The sequence below is a fragment of the Micropterus dolomieu genome, linkage group LG20, assembly GCF_021292245.1.
Source record: "Micropterus dolomieu isolate WLL.071019.BEF.003 ecotype Adirondacks linkage group LG20, ASM2129224v1, whole genome shotgun sequence".
In the NCBI taxonomy this organism is placed as follows: domain Eukaryota; kingdom Metazoa; phylum Chordata; class Actinopteri; order Centrarchiformes; family Centrarchidae; genus Micropterus; species Micropterus dolomieu.
The window spans coordinates 8,077,202-8,097,892 of record NC_060169.1 but is presented as its reverse complement, the minus strand read 5'-3'; the positions used below and the strand labels follow the sequence as shown (position 1 = coordinate 8,097,892).

General features: G+C 38.6%; 1 protein-coding gene across 1 annotated transcript; it reads right to left on the bottom strand.

Annotated features, from left to right (window-relative positions):
• Nucleotides 1-3,240: 3,240 nt before the first annotated feature.
• taldo1 (transaldolase 1) lies at nt 3,241-19,328 on the bottom strand. Its single transcript, XM_046033314.1, has 8 exons — nt 19,162-19,328; nt 12,968-13,091; nt 7,552-7,659; nt 6,658-6,789; nt 5,940-6,115; nt 5,070-5,267; nt 4,512-4,657; nt 3,241-3,779 (listed from the first exon to the last, which is right to left on the bottom strand). The coding sequence occupies exons 1-8, from the start codon at nt 19,259-19,261 to the stop codon at nt 3,747-3,749; spliced, it is 1,017 nt and encodes a 338-aa protein (XP_045889270.1). The 5' UTR covers nt 19,262-19,328; the 3' UTR covers nt 3,241-3,746.
• Between the last annotated feature and the right edge of the window lie 1,363 nt (nt 19,329-20,691).

The window sequence follows — 20,691 nt, the reverse complement described above, 5'->3', positions numbered from 1 at the left end:
AATATGGGATTAAATATGTTATTTCATGAAGTTCACCACCAGAGCCTGAGATGAACACAACAAAAGGCAATTTTTAAAGCAATGAAACAGTAAACCATCCATCCATCCATCCATCCATTTTCTATTTATAAAAAACAAGTCCGGTAAAAATAAAATATAAACTATACTGTATTGGAGTTTTGATATTTCTATTGTTGATCTTTGTTTACCTTAGATAGGGCTAATGATGCGGAAACAGGGGCCCATGGTATATTTTCACCCTTTGGCAGGTTTATCTGGCCCTGATCTTATATAAGATATGTGGAGTTAATATATTATGGAGAAATGTAGTACATTAAAAAGTGTATTATACTTAATAAACTTCACATTGCTTTTAATATATTTAATATATTTCTGTTATTACAGAGCTTTACAGCTCATGTATTTTATTATTGTTGAAAAATAATCTCTGCACACGTTAATGCGAAAGGTATTCCTACATCAGCGAAGGTGCAGCTTGAAAAATAATGTGAACTCATGTACACAATATTGAATACAACATTACTGTCTGTCCTGACCAGATTTCCAAAACATTTTAAAAACTGGAACAAACACATTTCAGAAGCATGGCTCACTGTCAGGTATGCTGAACTTTTAACAAAGGGTTTAAGGTGGGAAACTATTCACCCTCAGGACGTTGGTTAAACTTTTTAAAGTTGTGTAACTTTGCAACTAAGTCCTGTTTGCAACAATTTTCAAATACATTTCATTTCATTATGTGATGTGAACATTGTATATAGGTTGTGAACTGACAACCGAATTAGGCTACATCAGCAACACGCAGAGTTATATAATTATTCACATGTGCTCCCTAAAAAAACAAAAACATGAAAATCATCTTTGCTCAGTGCTAGTTCAATTAAAGTTTCGGTCCCACAATCATTCTGTTACAAAACTTTAAATGGGTTGTTGACGTGACATGGCAATTTCACTGTCACAGAAGATTAAATTAATAAAAATTATTTGGTCATGATTTAAAGTGCAGTAAATAGTTAAAAGTTTGTTTTATAAGTTGTAAAACAGCTTTGTTATTAGATTTCTTACATTTTTGAGCCAAATCCCAAAATTGTCCTATGGTGTGACTGTCTCAAGCATGGATCAATAAATTACTACTTTTATAAAATAAAATGACACGCATAAAAATGTTGATAAATACCTCAGGCAAATGTTACAAGTGTCTATTTCAGTAAATGGCAATCATTTATTTCATCCATATATTTCTAAAAGCGTAGGAGCTTGATACATTTTGTCACTGAAAACCATGTCCTCTTGTGTGACACCATATCTTAATTTTAATTGGGCAATTCAACAGACAACCTTATTTAATTGAAAGACCCCATTAAAGTTAATGGTACTGAAGCCCCCTGTGAAGCCCATGATGTGCGCAAATGGTAAGTTTTTGTCTCAGAATTGTTCAAATATTTAGCTTTTTCCAAACCACTATAAAAATGTTAAGTTTCTTTGTCCTTTGGTGTGACAGCCCTAAATTATATTTTTTAATTCAAAATTGTATGTTAATGTACATAATTATAGAAATTTTAGCTATTGTGTGCTTCTAATTGTTAATGACAGGTTAGCTAGATATAGCATGGTCACTGACTGGCACAAAAAGGCTGAAATATCCTTTAGACAGAGGACAAAGATGTCACACAAGAGGACAAAGTCTCTTAAAACGCATTTTAAATGATTAAGATTTGTTTAACACCTTTGTATTCTTTTTTTGTCAATTTATAGCGTTTCTAAATGCAAAAATTAAGTTTTTGCAGCAAATGTGTACTGGTATAAAGTGTCATGAAAATAAGTAATGTGAAACTTCATTTTTTCTTTTTTAGATAGGAATAAATTGGGGACAGAAATGGTAGAGAGAGGACACTGAAGTATAGAGAGAAAATTAACAGGGATCCACACAGAAAGGAGAAGGCCCTAGGAGAACAAAGAAAGTAAATTGAAATTAAATTTAAAAAAAAATTCAATTATTCTGTTTTTGAACAACATGGTTGACATTGATGTTTTTTTTTAATCAAAATTACATTTTCTTTCTCCAACACTAAAATAATTACACAAGGTTTGCTCTATCGAGGAGTCAACTTTAAATATGTCGATAAATTGTTTTGTTTTTTAAAAACATGGTTGATATATTAATTGTATCAAAATGACATACTGAAAGTTAAGTAAAAATGCTTTAATGTAACAGCATTTACTTCCTCTTTAATGCAATAACTACCATTAATGTCCTTTAGTGCAATGTAATGTCCTATACTGTGACACAAAAGAACCAAAAATGTTTATCTCACAATATCTTTAATAAAAACACCTCAGTATTTCATTAGGGGAACTATAATCACTCATCTTAAATTTGTATAACTTTCAGCAGTTTTGAAAGGATGACATAAGAGTCTAACTCACTTTTATTCAAATGGTGCAAGGGAAAGAACAAAATTAGTGACCCCTTAAGTCCCCCCCCTTCAAAAAAACAAAACACGGTGTTTTACAAGAATATATTTTTTTACTGCCCATCTGTCAACTATCCAAGTCTTGTGTCATGTTTGGTGGATCGGGACAGTAGGCTATACTTTGAGAACTATGAATTACTACAAGAAAGTCTGAAAATAGCATTTTCTTACCCAAATTATAATTGTGTAGTCTTGTAATGCAAGTAGCCTACTGAAACTTTAAAATAAACTCAAATCTATACAATCTTCATGGAATAAAACACTGAAATACAGCAAACATATCTAATACAGAAGTTAAATAAAGCCAATTTAGATAAGAGAACTTATCCTAAAGGATTTTCTTACCTTGGCACCGCAACACTACTTTATGCAACCTGCAAATTTCCTTCCAAAAGATTCAAAGTCTCACCTATACTGAAGTTTCATCTGGCATCAAGTAAGTGATAAGAGTTTACAGTAAACATGGTCCTATATACATCTAGCTAAATCTGGGCTGACAGAATGAAGTTAAACTGGCTCGACCAGAGACCGTAAAACAGTAATTGCAAAAGCTGCACTTAAAGAGTAGGGCTTTCTAAACCTGATAGTCAGAGTTTATGTCATAGCTCCCCTTTAAAATGCCTTGCATGGCTTTACTTATGGATGCAATAGTTGTGTCTGACACCTTCTGTAACTCATGTGTCTGTTAACAAAGACAGAAAGGGTGTTAAAAAAAAACAAACAAACAAAAAAAACACCAAAACACAAGTGTAATTACAGACTTATTTATTGAGAGAAGGGAAAAAAACCAAAAATATATATATTAAAAAAAACAAAAAAGTATATTCTGAGGAATGATGGTACAATGGTCTTTATCAAGTTCTGCCCTCAACCCAGTTCAAATGGAGCTGAGAGCAAAATTGTGGTCCTTTACTGCCAAAAAGTGCTCACAGTCCTTTCTAGTAGTCACATGATATTACTCAACAAGACTAAGTCTCATAAAGACATTTCTTTTGCAAAGTTTTGCTTTCTGGTCAAATTTCTAGTAAATTGTAAGACTATTTTACAACCACTCCACACGAGCTTTAATAACCATTTATGTTTGCTCATAAAACCGAGTCAGTCCCAGCCTAACAGGAAAGGTGTCCATTCAGGAGGAAGGTCCCTGGAGTTTGGTCAAATACGGAGAGGAAAGGACCTTCTTTCAGGTAGTTAGGGACAAAGAAGGCAGCCTCCTTATACTTCCTGTTAATGCGGAGACGCCACATCTGTCCATTACTGGCTGTTTTTCACATTGAGCATTTTCTCCTGTAACACACAAAAGAAAAATAAAAAAAAAAGGACAGCATATAGAGTGAGATCACCTTTATACTGACTGCAAGGAAACGACAGCGTTTTCCACAGGACTTTGTAAGACTATGATGAGTGGACTTCGACCCGGGGTCCAGGGGCATGTTAAATGTTAAATTAATTTGATGCACATCAAAAGCAAGAAGATAAAGAAGGGGTAAGATCTATGAAAAACTTGCCACTCTTGTGCTCTAGTAAACAATTTGATCATAAACACATTGTCTATCTACTGTATGTTTCCCCACCAAAATCCATTTTTCCTTTACTTTTAATGGACACATGTTTCATACTTAGTGTGAATATAAAAAAAACAAACAAAAACACGATACTGTGTATACGTAGTGTTAACACCTTATTTTGAAAACCCGAAGTTGTCACGTACTACAATTACCAAGTCTCACGCAGTTTGATAAATTATATTGAATGTGGTGCTCGTAATGCGTACAATGAAGACTTCATAGCTTCTCTTTTAGGTAAGACTCTTATACTTTATTTTGCAAAGTGAGAAAATTACAGAATAAAGGTTACTAACCCTGCCTATCAGCTGCTCCAATTCAGTGAAATTACCATAAAGACTCCAAATTCAGGTGCAGTTAGCTTTACCGCATTCTCACCATAGACTGGTCTTCAAACAAGTGACACTTGAAACACTCAAAGCTGTTAAAACAAAAAAAACCCCCATCCTCTTACTTTGATCATGGTCTCCAGCTTGATGGCATCAGCAGCGAACTTGCGGATGCCGTCAGACAGTTTCTCCACACCCATGCGGTCCTCGTTGTGCTGCCAGCGGAAGGCCTTCTCATCCAGATGGATCTTCTCCAGATCACAGACCTTGGCTACAAAAAACAAACCTCAAGGTCAAGCAGGAAGTAAGTGCATTCACAATTTTTTATTTATTTTTTTTAATCTCCAAAAGAGCAGATTTCCACCCCTGTGGAAGTGTGAAGTCGTTCTGGAGAGAGCTGAGAAATGTCATTCCGCAGAGCCACCTGCAGTTAATTAAAAATCATTTAACAGAGACCAGAAATGACAACTTCTGTTATGATCTGGCACACCTCAATAAACTGTCTAAAAGGGACAAGATTTGAACTAATTAAATGAACAAGATTGTTTATTATCCAGCTAAGTGCCAAAACAAAATGGTTTCTAGTTCATTGACTGCCCATGCACAATGAAAATAAAACTTGCTGAGTTTATGGTGATCATAGTACTTTGCAGAAAGGCTCCATTTGAATCACAGAACAGTACCTTTTTCCACATTGAGCATCTCTGTGACAGAGCTATGGTCCTGGCTGAGCTCTGCGAGCAGCCCAGGGGAGATGGTGAGCAGATCACAGCCTGCCAGGGCTTTCACTTGCCCCGTGTTTCTGAAGGATGCGCCCATTACCACAGTGCTGTAGCCAAACTTCTTGTAGTAGTTGTAAATTTTGGTCACACTCAGCACACCTAAGGAAGGGGAGAAAAAAAAAAACCCCACTGAATTTGAAGCAAGTTGTCAGGGGCTTAAAGCTGCCATCAATACACACATGAAAATTCACCCCATAAAAACACTAACAATTAAATCATTTTAATGTTACCGCTCAACTCAAACAGGACTGTTTGTTCCTACCAATCCTGTTCTGGTAATTAAAAGCACTTTGTTACCACAGTACGCACAAAGCATGTGTGTGTCATATTCTCCACAAGACAACAGCAGCGCAGCAGTTTAACAGTAAACCTGGCACGACCGGTTTGAGGTTTTACAGCAGAATCATGACAGTTTAGGGTCTCATTTATTTTGCAGACTGTAAACAGATCAGTGGCGTAATTCCAATTGGGGATGATGAAAAAAGTCAATATTTTTTCCTAGATCATCATTTTCTTCTTGCACAAAACACCCATCTAAGTGAATGCACCATTACAACGGAGTTTAGAAATCCAAATCTGCCAAACACTAGACCACATTTTTATTTGAATTAAATAGAGTTCAATTCCAACTAGAATTGCGTATTGTTATGCATGAATACATGCTGACAGACAAATTTTCTTTGTGTCCCAAAAATTCTCACATCTGAAGCTTTGATACCTTAACATGTACCGACATGTTAAAGTATAAATTGACAAAACAGCCTTTATTACCTGGGTCCTCATGTGGCTCGTAGCTTTTGCGTTCTGTGTTTTCCTTGTACCAGTCGAGGATGCGTCCAACAAAGGGTGATATAAGTGTTACCTTTGCTTCTGCACAGGCCACAGCCTGAGCAAAAGAGAACAGCAAAGTCATGTTGCAGTGAACACCGTGCTTCTCCTCAAGCTCCCTGTACAAAAAAAAAAAAAAACAACCCAAAACAAATATTTAATTTATATTGCTTCTCCAAATAGAAGCTCCTGGGATGGGAAAAACAAAGAAGTCATTGAGTCATTACAACTAGTTCTCAAGGTGAAGACTTTACGGTTGAAAGACAGTTCAGTCTTATTTTGCACTGGTTAAATATGTGGAATCAAACTGAGGCAGTCCATTAACAGAGATACAGGTTGCAGTCTAGGTACAGTTGTAGGTTTTGGTATCTGTACAAAAACTCAGGTATTACAGTGACATTGAAACATTTTCCAAGCAGGATTGGTCTAACTAAATGTATGTTTCACTCAAATTTATGTGTTTGCCTAGGTCTAATTACACATAACCTGACATTATCACATTTTTCCTCTTCATGTACTCTTTAACCTTTGCAGTTAAAACATGCATAATCATGTTTAGTTTCCACTATAAGACGCTGGAAGAACCCTCTGTACCAACCCTCAGTCAAGATAAAATCAGACAATTTATGGTAGGCGAGCATAGCTAACATTACAGACTCACTTCCCAGCCTGGATTCCCTCCCATGTTGAAGACAGCTTGATGAGCACACGCTCCTTGTTGATGCCGGCTTCTTTGTAGAGAGCGATGATCCTCAGGGCCTTGGCAACCATTTCGTCTTTATCAAAGGACAGTCTGTTATGTGAAGAGAAACAATGCAGCCATTAAGTATTTAAGCAAAATTTGACAACCTCCATGTTGAGATACAATTATTCTCTTTTATTTAGGACCAATTTAAATAATTTATTGGGGTTGTTAATGCCTTAGCAGGTAGAGCGGGTCCTCCATTAATTGCAGGGGAGGTTTGATCCCCTTTTCACCACATCCTTGAGCAAGACACTGAGCACCAAATTGCCCCCAATGGTTAGGCCAGTGTAGCTTGTATGTGAATGGGTGATTAAAAGGCAAATAGTAGTGTGCTTTAGATAGACAGTAAAAAAAAAAATTTCTCCCCCCCTCCCCCCACAGGTCAAATTTATTGTTTAGTCAATTAATAATTCAGGTACCCCTTTTATTTTACCATATCAGCTGTTCAAACCACCCCAAGGGAAAACATGCTTTTTTTATAAGCTTTCACTAATTACTAAACAATTATTGGTAGTAATGTGGCTGCTGGTTACTGCTTAAAAATTTCCATCCTTAAATTTAAGACATGAAACACAATGTTGAGCGAGGGGATTTAAGTACATGGTATTCCCATGGACAGCAAAATATTGTAGAAAGATTGTAATCCTCCAAAGAAAGTTACAACATAAACTACAAATAAATGCAATCAAGTTTTGTTACATAGGAGTGATGACAAAACAAATAACATGGTCTCTGAATACTAGTTGTCTGTTGTTTAACATTAACAGGTTTCTGGTCATAATTTGCACCTTGTGACATGTTTACACCTACCTGGCATCCACTTCAGTAGAGACTCTGCCTGGGACCTTCTTGAGGATCTCTAGCCCAAAACTCACAAACAGCTTGTCCATGGTGTTGGCTACCTGCTCATCTTCAGTTCTGAACAGTAAAGGAGAGGAAAATTATAAAACTGATTGTCAGTTACACACACACAAAAAAAAAAAAATAAAAAAAGGGAAGAAAGATAGAAATTGAGTAATGATGTTCTTAAAGCTGCCACCTTAACCTTTGGCACGGTTTAATTTATGCAAATTTAACAGCTAAGTTGTTTGACTAAAGTGAAGTTGGTAGCACTGGTAATCAACCATTAAGGGGCAAAGTCACAACCCCAATCAACATTTCTTCAAAATCTGAGCAGGAAGATAGTCTCTGAACACAGTTTTTAAATGTTTAACCACACTGACACAAGTCTATGCAATACATCCATTAAAAAGGTATCACAGATTTAAGGTTCAAGCTGAGAACTAGAACATTACAAGTAATAAAAACCTTTATTTGTAGAACACTTTTCATAAACAAGTTACAAAGTGCTTTAACAAGCGTAAAGACAATAATACCCCAAAAACAAGATAAAAGCAAGAAGACATTGAAAAGACTAAAAATACACATTTAAGATAAATATAAAATAAGTAAAATAGAATAAAAAGGGATAAAATAAAGTCAAATAAGATTGGGAAAGGCTCTCCTATAAAAGTATGTTTTAAGAAGGGATTTAAAAGAGTGATGTGTAATGTGATTTACTAGGGAACCAGCAGATGGCAGTATTTGTTTTGCCATCTGCTAGGACCCGATGACCAGGATTTCTGTTTTGTCTGAGTTCAGCTGGAGGAAATTATTTGACATCCATTTTTTAACTTCAAAGGCAGTTGTTAAGTGAACTCAGCATTCCAGGGTCTGTGGATCTGACATGCAAGTACATTTGTGTGTCATCAGCATAAATATGAAAAGAAATACCATGTTTATGGATAATATGTCCAAGGGGAAGCAAAATGGGTCCTAAGACCGACCCCTGAGGCACACCATATTTAACTGGACAGAACAAAGAGACAGTTGTTTACAGACACAAAACTTCCTATTTGACAGGTAGGATGAAAACCATTCTAGGGCAGTACCAGAGATCCCCACCCAGTGCCTCAGTCTGTCTAACATGATGATGTTGTGATCAATGGTGTCAAAAGCAGCGCTAAGGTCCAGGAGTACCAGGACTGAGCACATACCTTCATCAGCAGACATTAAAAGGTAATTGTTGACTTTAAGCAGGGCAGTCTCAGTGCTGTGGTACTTCCTGAAACCAGACTAAAACTTATCAAATATTTTGTTATTTTCCAGTACAGTGAGCAGCTGTTTGGACAATTCTTTCTAGAATCTTTGCAATGAAAGGCAGTTTTGAAATTGGTCTAAAATTTTGTGGGAACGAGGGCTCTAAACCAGGTTTCTTTAAAAGTGGGTTCACGCAAGCCATTTTAAAATAATCAGTGACACAACCAGTAGATCGGGAGCTGTTGAAAACAGATCAAATGGGGCCCAACAGAATCTATTACTATTACTTTCAGTAAAAACTTTGTAGGTATTCCATCAAGTGGGCTGGAGGACACTCATTTGTGATACTGTTTTTAAAAGCTCAGACAAGTCGATGGGATAAAACTGGTTAAAACTCTCTTGTTGGTGGTGAGGAACCGCTGAGTAAGAGGCTGTGGGGGTAATAGAGGCTCCGATTGACACCACCTTATCATTAATATAAGATAACAATTCACATCATTACTTCCAGCTGAGGCACAAGGAGGGGTTGGGTTTACCAGCTGATCCACAGTCTTAAACAGAAACCTGGGATTGTGTTTATGTGTAGTAATGAGTTCAGAAAAATCGCATCCTTAACCATGTTATTGTAGTTAATAAATCCGTCAGACTGAGGTAATGGACTTGGAGACTGGATTTTTTCCATCTGAGCTCTGCTTTCCTGCTTTCCCTTTTTTGGCTGCGAATGCTGTCATTCATCCATGGTTGCTTAGCAGCTTTAGACGTAGGCCTAACCTTTAGAGGAGCAGTAATATTTAGTGACGACAAGCAGATATGATTGAAGTGATCAACCAGATTGTTGGTGTTGGAATCAGACAGGTGTTGGCTTTGGCTCTGAAAGAATGCGCAAAACTTTGAAACACTTTGTTCATTAAAGATGCGAGAACACACGGAGCTTGGTGAGGCAGCATGAGTAACAGGCGAGTAGATAAAAATTCAGGTTCTGATAAAAGTCCTCCAGGCGGTTTGGGGGGGGCGATAAATTATAATAGGTTGCAGCCCTCCAACTTTAAGAGCGAGAACTTCAAAAGGAGTTAAATTCATCACAGCGTACTCGATGACATACAGCTGGCTATAGTCATTCATTTGAAACCAGTTTTCAGTTCAAAACATAAAATCTAGATTTGCAGACAAGATAAAATCATTTAAGATAAGTCTTACTTGAAAGTGATCTCACATTGAAGAGAGCCATTTTAAATGAGTTTGTTTTGGGTCCTGGAGTTGGTGCAGTTGTCCTAATCCTTATAAGATTACTATGATTGCTGTGTGAGATGTGCACATTTCGGTTTACTGGTCTATGCCTGATGATGACAGGAATAGAAGTCTTTGGAACAGCGCTGGGAGCAGACGGCTTTACATGCCAGCAGGTGGAGACAGTTCTTAGTGGCAGTGAGGCAGAGTTCTGTTCAGTGACCGGTGGTGTGTCCAGGTGTGCTGCATGAATGATTAGTCATTCACGTAAGTCATGTGTGGACCGCACCACATGCTGTTTGTGAGCAGCTAACATTTCTGAGCTCCATTTGTCTGGGTGAAGTCCGTCTGTCTTAAATAAATTTTAAAGTTATCGACATAACACCCCCCGTGAGCCCTGCAGGCGAACTGGAGCCAGTCGTGGAGGCCAAGGAGTCTACTGAAGCGGCCAGCACCGCGACCAGCTGTGGGAATGGGACCAGAGATAAAAATGGACTTTCCACACAACTTTAAAAAGACGGTTAAAATCTGATTTTGTCAGATCAGATTGCTGAAGAGCTGTGTCATTTGTTCCCACATGGACCGTCACCCTTGTGGTGGAGGACGGGGAGCGATGGCATTAGGTCCTGGAATATTTTTTTTTATTTTTTTTTTATTTTTTATTTATTAAATGTCAGCCGTAGTGGCACCGGGGAAGCAGTGAGTGGTAGCGTTAAAGAAACTGATGTTTCTGGTTATGGAGTCACCAATTATTAGTGAGGTTGGGGAGAAAAGGGGACGAGGAAATGCCAGTTGTGGGGTTCCAGAGCAGGACTGAGCAGAATCTGCTTCAACACTGCGTGCGGACTGAGGATGGAGTGTGTGAGCTGCCGAGTGTTGTGTTGGAGTAGCAGTAACAGACCTGAGAGAAGGGCTACCCGACGGTGCAGGGTAGAGACAGCCTCCGGAGAGTTTAAGCACAGCCTCCTTCAGGATCCTACGTCGGGAAGCGGGAGGTTTTTGACCGGGATGACGGCTGCCGATCAGGCCCAGCGGCAGACCGGCAGCCCAGCTGATCACCGTTTGCCGCCAGTGCGGGAGATGCAGTGTCGGCGGAGGAGATGCAGTGTCGGCAGGCACTATCCGCCGAAAGGGATCCGTATCAATGAGACTCGAAGCTGCAGGTGCATCCGCTGGATGGACCGGAGTGTCGTCAGACAGGGCTGCATAGCGGTTGGAGAGGCCGATGTGCGGAGGAGAGGCAGCCCCGTCCATGCCTCTTGCAGCCACGAACCACCAATTCAGCCCAGGTTGACTGATGCTTCGTAGTCGAGCTAGAGGATAGCCGTGGAAGGGTAGAGGGGTCCCATAGCACGGTGCTGAATGTTAGCGGTTGCACTAAGAGAAACAATCTGTTTGGCTTGTACTGAAGCCACATCCATAAAGCCAGTCAGCAGGGAATCTTTCTCTTTGAGTTCCTCTGAAAGTCGTCGGATGTCTTCCATAAAAGGTCAGCAATCTTTAAGGAGTGTGCAGTCCTCATGGGGCAGAGTTATCTCGGCTAGCATAGTCACTGGAGCTTTGTTGTGGTCAGTGGCGTTGATAGCGTTCTTACGGTCATCTAGCTTAAAATTTGTCTGCTGCAAATTAAGTAACTTTGTCAACATCTTGCACAGAGGAACCGTGTACTGTGCACCGCTTGCAAAGCCATATAAAATGTTCCCTTGCCTTAGCGTTATGACCCTGGGGTCATATATTGTTTGTTTTTATCTCCCCCTGCAATGTCAGCTGTCTCTCCTCCCTTAGAGTGTGTGCGCGCAATGGAGAACAGGTGGCCACACTGGATTGGTCCTGCAGAACTGATTGGAATCTCCTGATTGTCACCTGGATGACAGCCATCTTAAGCCCCACTGACAGGAACTCCGCTCTCTCTGCCATTCCCAACCTGAGCCTGTGTACTGTGTGTTATACCTGTTCGTTGTGAGTAGAAAACTGCTGTGATTAGAGGAGACCTTGAATGAATCTGTGTAGCTTAGCTTTGTAATTCTGATTGTTGTTGACAACCTTTGTTTGTTGGCTTTAGCCAATTTTTTTTTTTTTTTTTTTTTTAAACAATATACAGATTTTTGTTGTATAGCAGAGTGTAGGAGTGAGAAGCCCTTTTTGTTTGCACCCTTTTTTCTCCTGTTTGAGATTAGAAGTCTAGTTTAGAGCTTTGTCTTTTATTTACTTTCTGTTTTAGGAAAGTTTAGGTTTATTAGATTGCTTTGATTGTCGTTTTGGGCACTGCTCAACTCTGAAGCCAATAAAACTGCTAAATTGCATTTCTTGTGTTCTGGCCTTGTTTGGAATGGGAAGCTACACTTTTATGTTGCGTCCAGGACACCCCTAGACCTTGGGACGTAACATTAGCAAATGACTTCTACTTCAATGCTGTTAATATTCCGGTTTGACCAGACCTGAGTATAGTCCAACAGGTATACAACTGAAAAAGTGTATCATTTTAGGGTGGTTGGTTTAACTTTAGCATTATGATTTTTGCAATGCTGAAAAACTGACAGAATCTAAATGGGAAAATAAAAAAATCTGGGTTTTCCCTAGCATTATAGACATCCCCCTAGCAGCCACATTAAACAGGAAAAAAAATATAAAAATAAAAACCCCACTATACTGCTATGTTTTGGTGTCATTTACGGCTATTCAGCTCTGTGCTCTCAGCTCCTTGAGTACGCATGCATACATGCACTCTGTGGGAAGAAATTCTCAGTAGTCAAGTAACAGCCTATTTAATAGGTGACAATTCACATTACATGTACTTCAACAATACATTTATTGTGAATTGCCCCCATTAATAATTGCACACACACACACTTAAAAAAAATTAACAGATTTCCTGTTTTCCCGAGTCCTATTTAGCTCTCATTTCTGCACAACTTCTTACCCGCCTTTGGCGATGCCGTATTTAATGGCCTGATCCAACAGGTGCTGGTAGGCTGGCATCTTAGCAGCGGCCAGGATAAGAGACGGGTTAGTAGTGGCATCTTGAGGCTTGTACTCATCAATGGCTGTAGGATAGGAAGACAGAGCAAAGTATTTAAAAGTCACATACACAAACCCATAACTCATCTTCTTGCAGACATCCTTAATGTCAAATACCGATCTTCGTGGAGTCATCCATGCATCAGGCATCCACAAGCCCAGGAAAGAATCAAGGTATAAGTCCTAATACAAACAACCAGTAAATAGTTAACCAAATCCTTTATTCTCTGAAGGTATAGTTATTGTTAATGATTTAAACCATGAAAATAGACAAAGAATATTAGAAAATGATAAAGTTTAATATGAAAGTTAAAAACACTGAAATGTCCCATCGCTCTTTACTTTATTAAATGCATTTATTTTACAATTGTCAATCATTGCCACTACAAGTTCAATAAATGCTCTATAATCCATTTAATAAGCAAAAACAAAGACGAAGGACAAAAGGTGGCCTTCAAAATGTTGGATTTATTACAGCTTAAGTGGGCATTAGCCTAGTTATCACACTGACATGCCAAAATTTCCTTGATCTCACTCATTCAAAATGTATGTTATCAGCAACAGTATATTGAAGATTTAACATGACAGTTTTTTTTCCCCTTTTTACTCTTGTTTTTGCCGTTAGGTAGAAAATGGCACCATCTACTGTAGAAAATACTGCTGTACCACCCTCTACAAAACAAACTATTCCCTGTCAGAAGAAGTAGATGGATCTCAGCATTTCTTCGGTTGACATAAATAATACAAAGGCTTCAGCAGGGTAGGGTTAACTTAAGCAAACTAAATCAACACGAGGAACATGTTTCTGGTAGTACTAGTTAAAGACATTTCTGATGTAAGGCAGGTCTAGCTTGGAGTCATCACATGACATTCTAGCACTAATTATTTGCCTCTGTAAGGGTCCTTGTTAGGGAGACAAAAGTTAGACTGATAAAAAGGTAGAGACAGTAGGTCATGAGACAGGCAAGCAGATATCTGGATTCTCTGGGAATCTTACAAAAATGTTTACAATCTGGCTTCACAGATTAGAGAGCAACACGTGGATAGTAATTGATTCTAATGTCACGTAGGGAACGCATTCGGAGTCTTAACATCAGACAGATTGGCTGTTCAGGTTAAGGCCAGTTAAAGACGGACTAAGAGGGAGAAGGAGGAAGACAGAAACATAAGTGGGCCAAAAGATGGAAGATTCAGATTTGGTGTTGGCACTGTAAACTCAAATTTACACGGGAGCAGACGCACATAGGGACAGTTGCAGACCCCGCAGACGGGGACTACTTCTGTTTCTACTACTTTCTGGAATCAGCTTGGCGGACACATTCCACACATGCGCAGTAGATCGGTTGGTGCCCGGGTAGTACTAGAGGTCACCCCCCCCAAAAAAAAAAACAACACACAAACCAGGGAGGCATGCAGATGTTCACACAGACTCTACACTAGGGGTGGGAATCTCTGGGCACCTCACGATTCGATTCAGAGGGCTGCGATTCGATTATAAGACGATGCATCATTTTTTTTTCTATACAGAATCCCTGGATAATTACGAAGCATTTAATTTGCACATTAAAATCCAAAAGAAACATCTCCTAATTAGCTTAAAAGCACTAGTTTGCATCCCTAATTTACTTTATTAACCTGAGCTCCATGGTCCCTCATTTCATTAACCAGTTGTCAGATTCCTGAAAACTGAAATCAGGATGTACAGTATACAGGACAGAGCTGTACACCAGTTTAGTTTAAGCTTGTGGCTTATGTGTTGAGCCCTTGACTAGTAGTTTAGTTAGGAATGACATACAGCTGATAATTAATATTACTTTGTTACTAATTTAGGGAACGTTACATAAATAAATTTTAGCGCCTGTCACAGGACCCAAGGACGCTTTACTCAGTTACAGAACAACAAACTCATTCAGGATTAAATGCCTGGGTAAAGAGCTGGGTTTTTAGTAGATCTTTGAAAGTATCCCCACAGAGATTTGAAATGCTCCCTGTCTGGACGAGTTCCAGAGGGTGGGGGCTGTGACACCGACTACTCTGTCCCCAAAAGTCTGGAGTGGGGGACAGAGAGCAGGGAAGATGTTAGCTAGCGCACAGCCTTCACTTTTCCAGCCGTTGGGGAAACTACAGACTTATTAAAAGACACAGTGACCTACACTGCACATTTACTACCTGACTGAAACTTACTGCTGATATTTTTCCTCCACTAACTTACACAGTCACGTTCTGCCGCTTGCTCTCTCTCGCTCATCCTCACACACACACTACGCAGGGAGCTGCCAAGCGTTGAGTGTTGCTATGCTCACAGTGTGAGAGTTAAAATCATCACTTGCGCACTGATATTAATGATTGTGTGACATTTTAGTGGGGTGGTTATTCATTCTGCAGCGGTGGCGAATACAGGGGAACACTGGTCTCTCTGTTGTGTGCGCGCGCTCCACAGACGGTCCAGGCGCTGCACTTCCGTCAACATTATGTTATAATTAAATCGATTTTCAGACATTTGTTAATCGATTCATAATCTTCCACGTCTGCATCGCGATGCAACTAAGAGTCGATTATTTCTCCCAACCCTACACCAGTGGCTGGCAATAGGCGGCCCACAGGGCAGAACTGGCCCACCAGCAATAATTTCAGGCCCGTGGTCAGATTGCTTTGATAGCAGAAAAAAAATAAATTGATAGTGGCTGATGCTGAAAAACATCTCAGTCATGACAGCAACACTTACTCACATAATCACTTCCTCTTAAGTGAATGTGCCTCCAAAATAAAAGCACAAGAACATTTTTGCAGCAATGCTTTGTGTCAAGTTTGAGAGCTTTTACTTTGAAAAGTTCTGAAGGACATTCAAAAGAGTCTCTGGCTTACTTGACACACCTCTGTAAAAGCCACCAGTAAATGTGTGATTGGATTCCCCTGAATTTCCTTAGGGAAATGAAAATTAGTGTCCATAGGTTTATGAATGCGGATCAAACGCTGGGACACACACGCACTGCAGCACATGCTTTATTGCCAGCATTTGAAAAAGTGCCCTTATAGGCTAATCATTTGTTTAACAAGGGGGAAAAAAAAAAAATATATATATATATAATAATTTAAAGTCAGTCGGATTTTGGGATCGATCATACAACTACTCCAATGTGAGTCCCGCAATCTACCCACTAAGCTGAACATGCAAAAGGGTATCCAACGGTTTGAAATAATGTTCTGGCCCACCATGTAACGGCTTGAAGAAAAAAAAAAAAAAAAAAAAAAAAATTGGCCCAATGTCCGACTTATTTGCCGACTTCTGCTCTATGTGTGCCCCCTCTCATGACAATTTTTTCGTCACGCGGACTCTAGTGGACTCGTGCATGCAGACAGTATAATCCTGGCTTTAGACCCAAGTCTCTCAAAACCGTCTCCCTCACAATATTTCTTCAACAGTAGTCACTTAAAAATTATTTTCTAAAATGTTTCTTCAATGCTGCTGTTATGAAAATCTAACAGTTATGAACTGTGACCGTTGTTACACTCTGTATCAGTTTCTTTCCCCTGACCAATGCAAAAATACAAAATACATTTGCCAGTGATTATCTAATTGCATATTACTTCAGCGAGAGAGCAATTTGAAGTCCAGTATTTTTCTGATGCGGCATCTGACCAATAGGGTCAATTATTATTATAGTCATCATCACCATAACACAGCAGTGACATGGAAGTTACTCATTTTAAAATATGCTGCCATTATTCTAATGTGCTATACGAGTCTTTTCAGGATTATTAATATACTGAAATATTAATGATGAATTTTTTTGGATAAATTGTTATATTACTTATGTAATAAATAATCTTTAATATAATAAAGTGGTTATTTTAAAAAACAAACGATTAAGAAATAATTGTTAGGAGCAGCCCTAGTTAGCACTCAGTTGTAGCAGCAGAGTCCAGTCCGTGCTGCCAGCTCTTCAGCCCAAGAACAAAGCCTGCTTTTATTCTGGATTTCTCTCTACTCCCTTCTAAAGTTGGATCATTCTACAGATCAGTTGGTTTGGCCTGGATACTCAGTTCAAGAACACAGTGCCGTCTACAGCAGTCTTCACAAAAGATATGGCTCTGGTTTGTCAACCACCTAAGGCATAAAAAAAGTTTAGTAAATACCCTAAATATATTTCCACTGACAATACATGTAAATATACAGCTTGAAGTTGTTCTATTATTTACAGTCTTCTATATGCGTTTAAACTTTTTATAACACTAGTCCAGACTTTTCTGTGCGAGTTGACTCCTAATAAGTTTTATTAGTTAAGAATGTTGATTACTACACTTTCTCATGAGGAACCTTATCTAATTGCATGTTTTCTTTCAAATGTCATTAACCATCCAGGCTAATTACTTACCAAGCAGCCTTGTGCAAAATTTCACACAAGCCCCCCCCCATAGCTTTCAAGCAAACCCACCTTTTCCACATAAGTGAAGCAAGAGGGTGGTGTTACACCATGTTTGACCAAGTTCTTGCATTTCATATGTGAAATACGAGCGATTTTAACATGACTAAACTTGCACCTAGTGAAACCTGAGAAATCTTTCAAAATTTATGAAATACCCTGGTTACATAAAACAGACCTTTTAAAAAAAAAAAAAACCAAAAAAAACCCCAGCCTTCAAAGAGTAGCTTATGGTTGTTTTAGTTTTGACTAACCCCTGTTCTCATCTTCCTAACAAGTTACAATCAGCACAGTTTGTAGTGTTGTTGTATTGGATAAGACAAAATCCAACAATTATTTTCATTGATTAAATAATCTGTTGTTGCTTTTAGTCTGAGAAACTGTGGCCATTTTCCACAATTTTTCTGGATTCCAAGGTGACATCTTCAGATCATCATGTTAGTAACATAACTTTAAACTGTCCTAACTTGTTTGAGAGGTACTATACAAATTAATTTTGATTGATATGAACGGTCTGCATTCTTACAGATATTCAAATTAAAATTATACAAACCTGAGGAAAAAAAAAAAAAAACCAAACAAAAAACCCCACACACAGCAAATACTCAAGTTTTTGAGTGGCTAGAATCAAATAACATTTGGAACTTTTGCTTGATAATTGGCTGAAAATGACGACAATCATCAAAATAGCTGTAATTATTTTTCTGTGGATCACATTGTAATTAAAGCAGATATGGACTGCTCGAAATTATACAGATGTTCATGTTATTGTGTTCAGTCCCTGTATGCATGCCTCACCACATTTTCATTTGACTAAAAGTATGGTAAACTAAGGGGGCAATTTAGCAAAAGACATACTAACACGTTCAAAAAGTCAATGCCAGCACCCAACACGCCTGCTGTGTAATTAAAGTACCACTATCGGTTTTCCATTGTCTGGCTGCAGGAGTCACAGACCAGTTCTGTCATGTCATCCTGAGTCTGCAAGCCCTGGATGAGGAACTATCTTCTGTTTGCATCACACTGTAACCGTATTACTGCACATGTACGCAGTTCCTCATTCTGACCCATTGAGAAACATGACCCTTTCCTCTGTGGCATGAAAGGGACAAAGGGGAACGAGAAACACATTTTACATCTCGTTTCCTGTTAACTCAGGGGGAAAACTTAGTTTTGCCACCACATAATCCATATTTTAACCACGAACACACGCTTAATAATGCAAGTTGTAGCTACTTTTAAAGTTATGTCATTTGTGATGTTTAAAAGAGGCTGATGTTATTAACAAAATACATGCATTTTCAATTGAATGTCACGAATAGACGTCATGTTAGTTAGCTAGCAATCGTGAAGTGGCTTAACGTACTGTTACTAAGTTCGGTAACGTTAATAACAAGTAATTGGATTATCGTATTGTTAACTTTAGTAACTTAGTTAACAAGTAGCGCAAAACCTCCTGAGAGTTGTTAAGCTTGATAGTTAGCTAGCTATCATTAGGCGGTCGGACTAAATAAAATGCACACCGAGGCTAACATTTGCGGCTCGCCCACTCGCGCTGACTGCATGATATCGACACGGCGTTCAGTCACATTAAAGCTGGATTCAGTTAGCTGGTCAGCTAATTAGCATGCTAACCAGCTAGCATTAGCATGTACAAAAGCAGAAGTGTTACCGTTAAAATCTCCGGTGTCTGCCACGACCACAGTGTGTTTCTTCAGCTGGCTCAGCGCTGACTCCATTTTTCGCCGTTTATCTGGTGACACACTGGACATAATGAGCCGAGACTGGGACCCTTTTATACACAGAAAACACGTGAGAGAGCGGGTGGACTGACAGAGAGACGTGAGCGCGCAGAGGGAAGGAGTCACCGGGAACGCGCTCCGGGGAGAAAAAAAGAAAAAACCCAGAAACAAAGCTGACATTATCTTTTTACTCCTTAATAAAGTTATACTATTACTTTACTTATCGACATCGAGTTTCATTAGGGCACTTCAATATATATATATAATTATTATTTTATTTTTTTTCTGAGGTTATAAAAGGTTATGTACCTAAAAAGGTAGGCTACAACCTGTTCATCACTCCTAAAGTTAGTTGTTCCACTTTACTGGAACAACTAACCTTAGGAGTCAACAACCAGCCAAACTGAAAACACTGCAGCCTCTCAAACCAGATGTTGCTGTAGGCTACAGTATAGGCTATGTGTATTATTGTTAACAAAAAAAAGCAAGTCTCTTGACTTTTTAAACTAATAGCATATTCATAACAGCAATTTTATTTTGCAAAACACAATACCACTTGCTGAAATAATAAAATGCAATGCTGAATTTTGAACTACTGTTTTACTGTACATTTATAATAACAGTAGGACTATTCAGTGTTTTTTTTAAAACATGCAACTTCTCCACTTTCTCCCTACGAGTGCATGCATCACTGGCAGTAGCGGCCGGAGTGTCTTTCTGTAAGTTTCACGTAGATGTATTTTCACATTAGATGCAGAACTGTTCGCAGTTGAAAGCTTGTTGCTGGCCGCACAAAGTTTACAATGGATGACAATGTTTTTTGCATCTTAGACTGCAACACAATATTGGCAATACTTAGCCTACACCTGTCAAAATAACTCCTTTCTCCCTCGTTCTCCATTCTTTCTTTAGATACTTGGATTAGTAACTGTTTTGGAAATAGTAATCCCTTACACTACTAGTTAATGGGAAAAGTAATAATATTAGGTAGGCTACTGCCCGACACTGTGTTCGAGATATCTCTCTGGAAAGCATTGGTACAATAATGTTTTTTGAGGGAATTAAGTTGCCATCCTAAACTTTTTACCCGCTATGCAATAACCATCTTTTATACAGTCTATGGCAATAACATTTAAATGACTAGGAATTACAGAACATACGGCTACATGAAAATTGTAATAGGTGGAATATTTAATTACATAAAGAGGACAAAAAGGTTGCCTTTTTAATAACTAGTCAGGGACAACAGATGAAAATTTGCCTGTTGAGATAACTCTGGCTCATTTAAAGTTACTTTGCTGTCAATTAATGAGCACTGTCAAATAAACAAATAAATAAAATGAAATGAGTCTGCTCAGCATTTAAACCACGTGCCACTGCATTATGTGATTTTGATTGCTTGATATTCTCAATAACTGTAGTGAGGCACCTGTTCCAAGTATATCATCGTGCCCTCCAGT

What these genes read in the sequence shown, in the direction of transcription:
- taldo1 (XM_046033314.1), bottom strand. Translation starts at nt 19,261, where the DNA reads ATGTCCAGTGTGTCACCAGATAAACGGCGAAAAATGGAGTCAGCGCTG. An exon ending in AGACACCGGAGATTTTAACG is followed by an intron (nt 13,092 to 19,161) that starts GTAACACTTCTG and finishes CCTATCCTACAG; the next exon opens with CCATTGATGAGTACAAGCCT. An exon ending in GAGGGAATCCAGGCTGGGAA is followed by an intron (nt 6,116 to 6,657) that starts GTGAGTCTGTAA and finishes TTTTTTGTACAG; the next exon opens with GGAGCTTGAGGAGAAGCACG.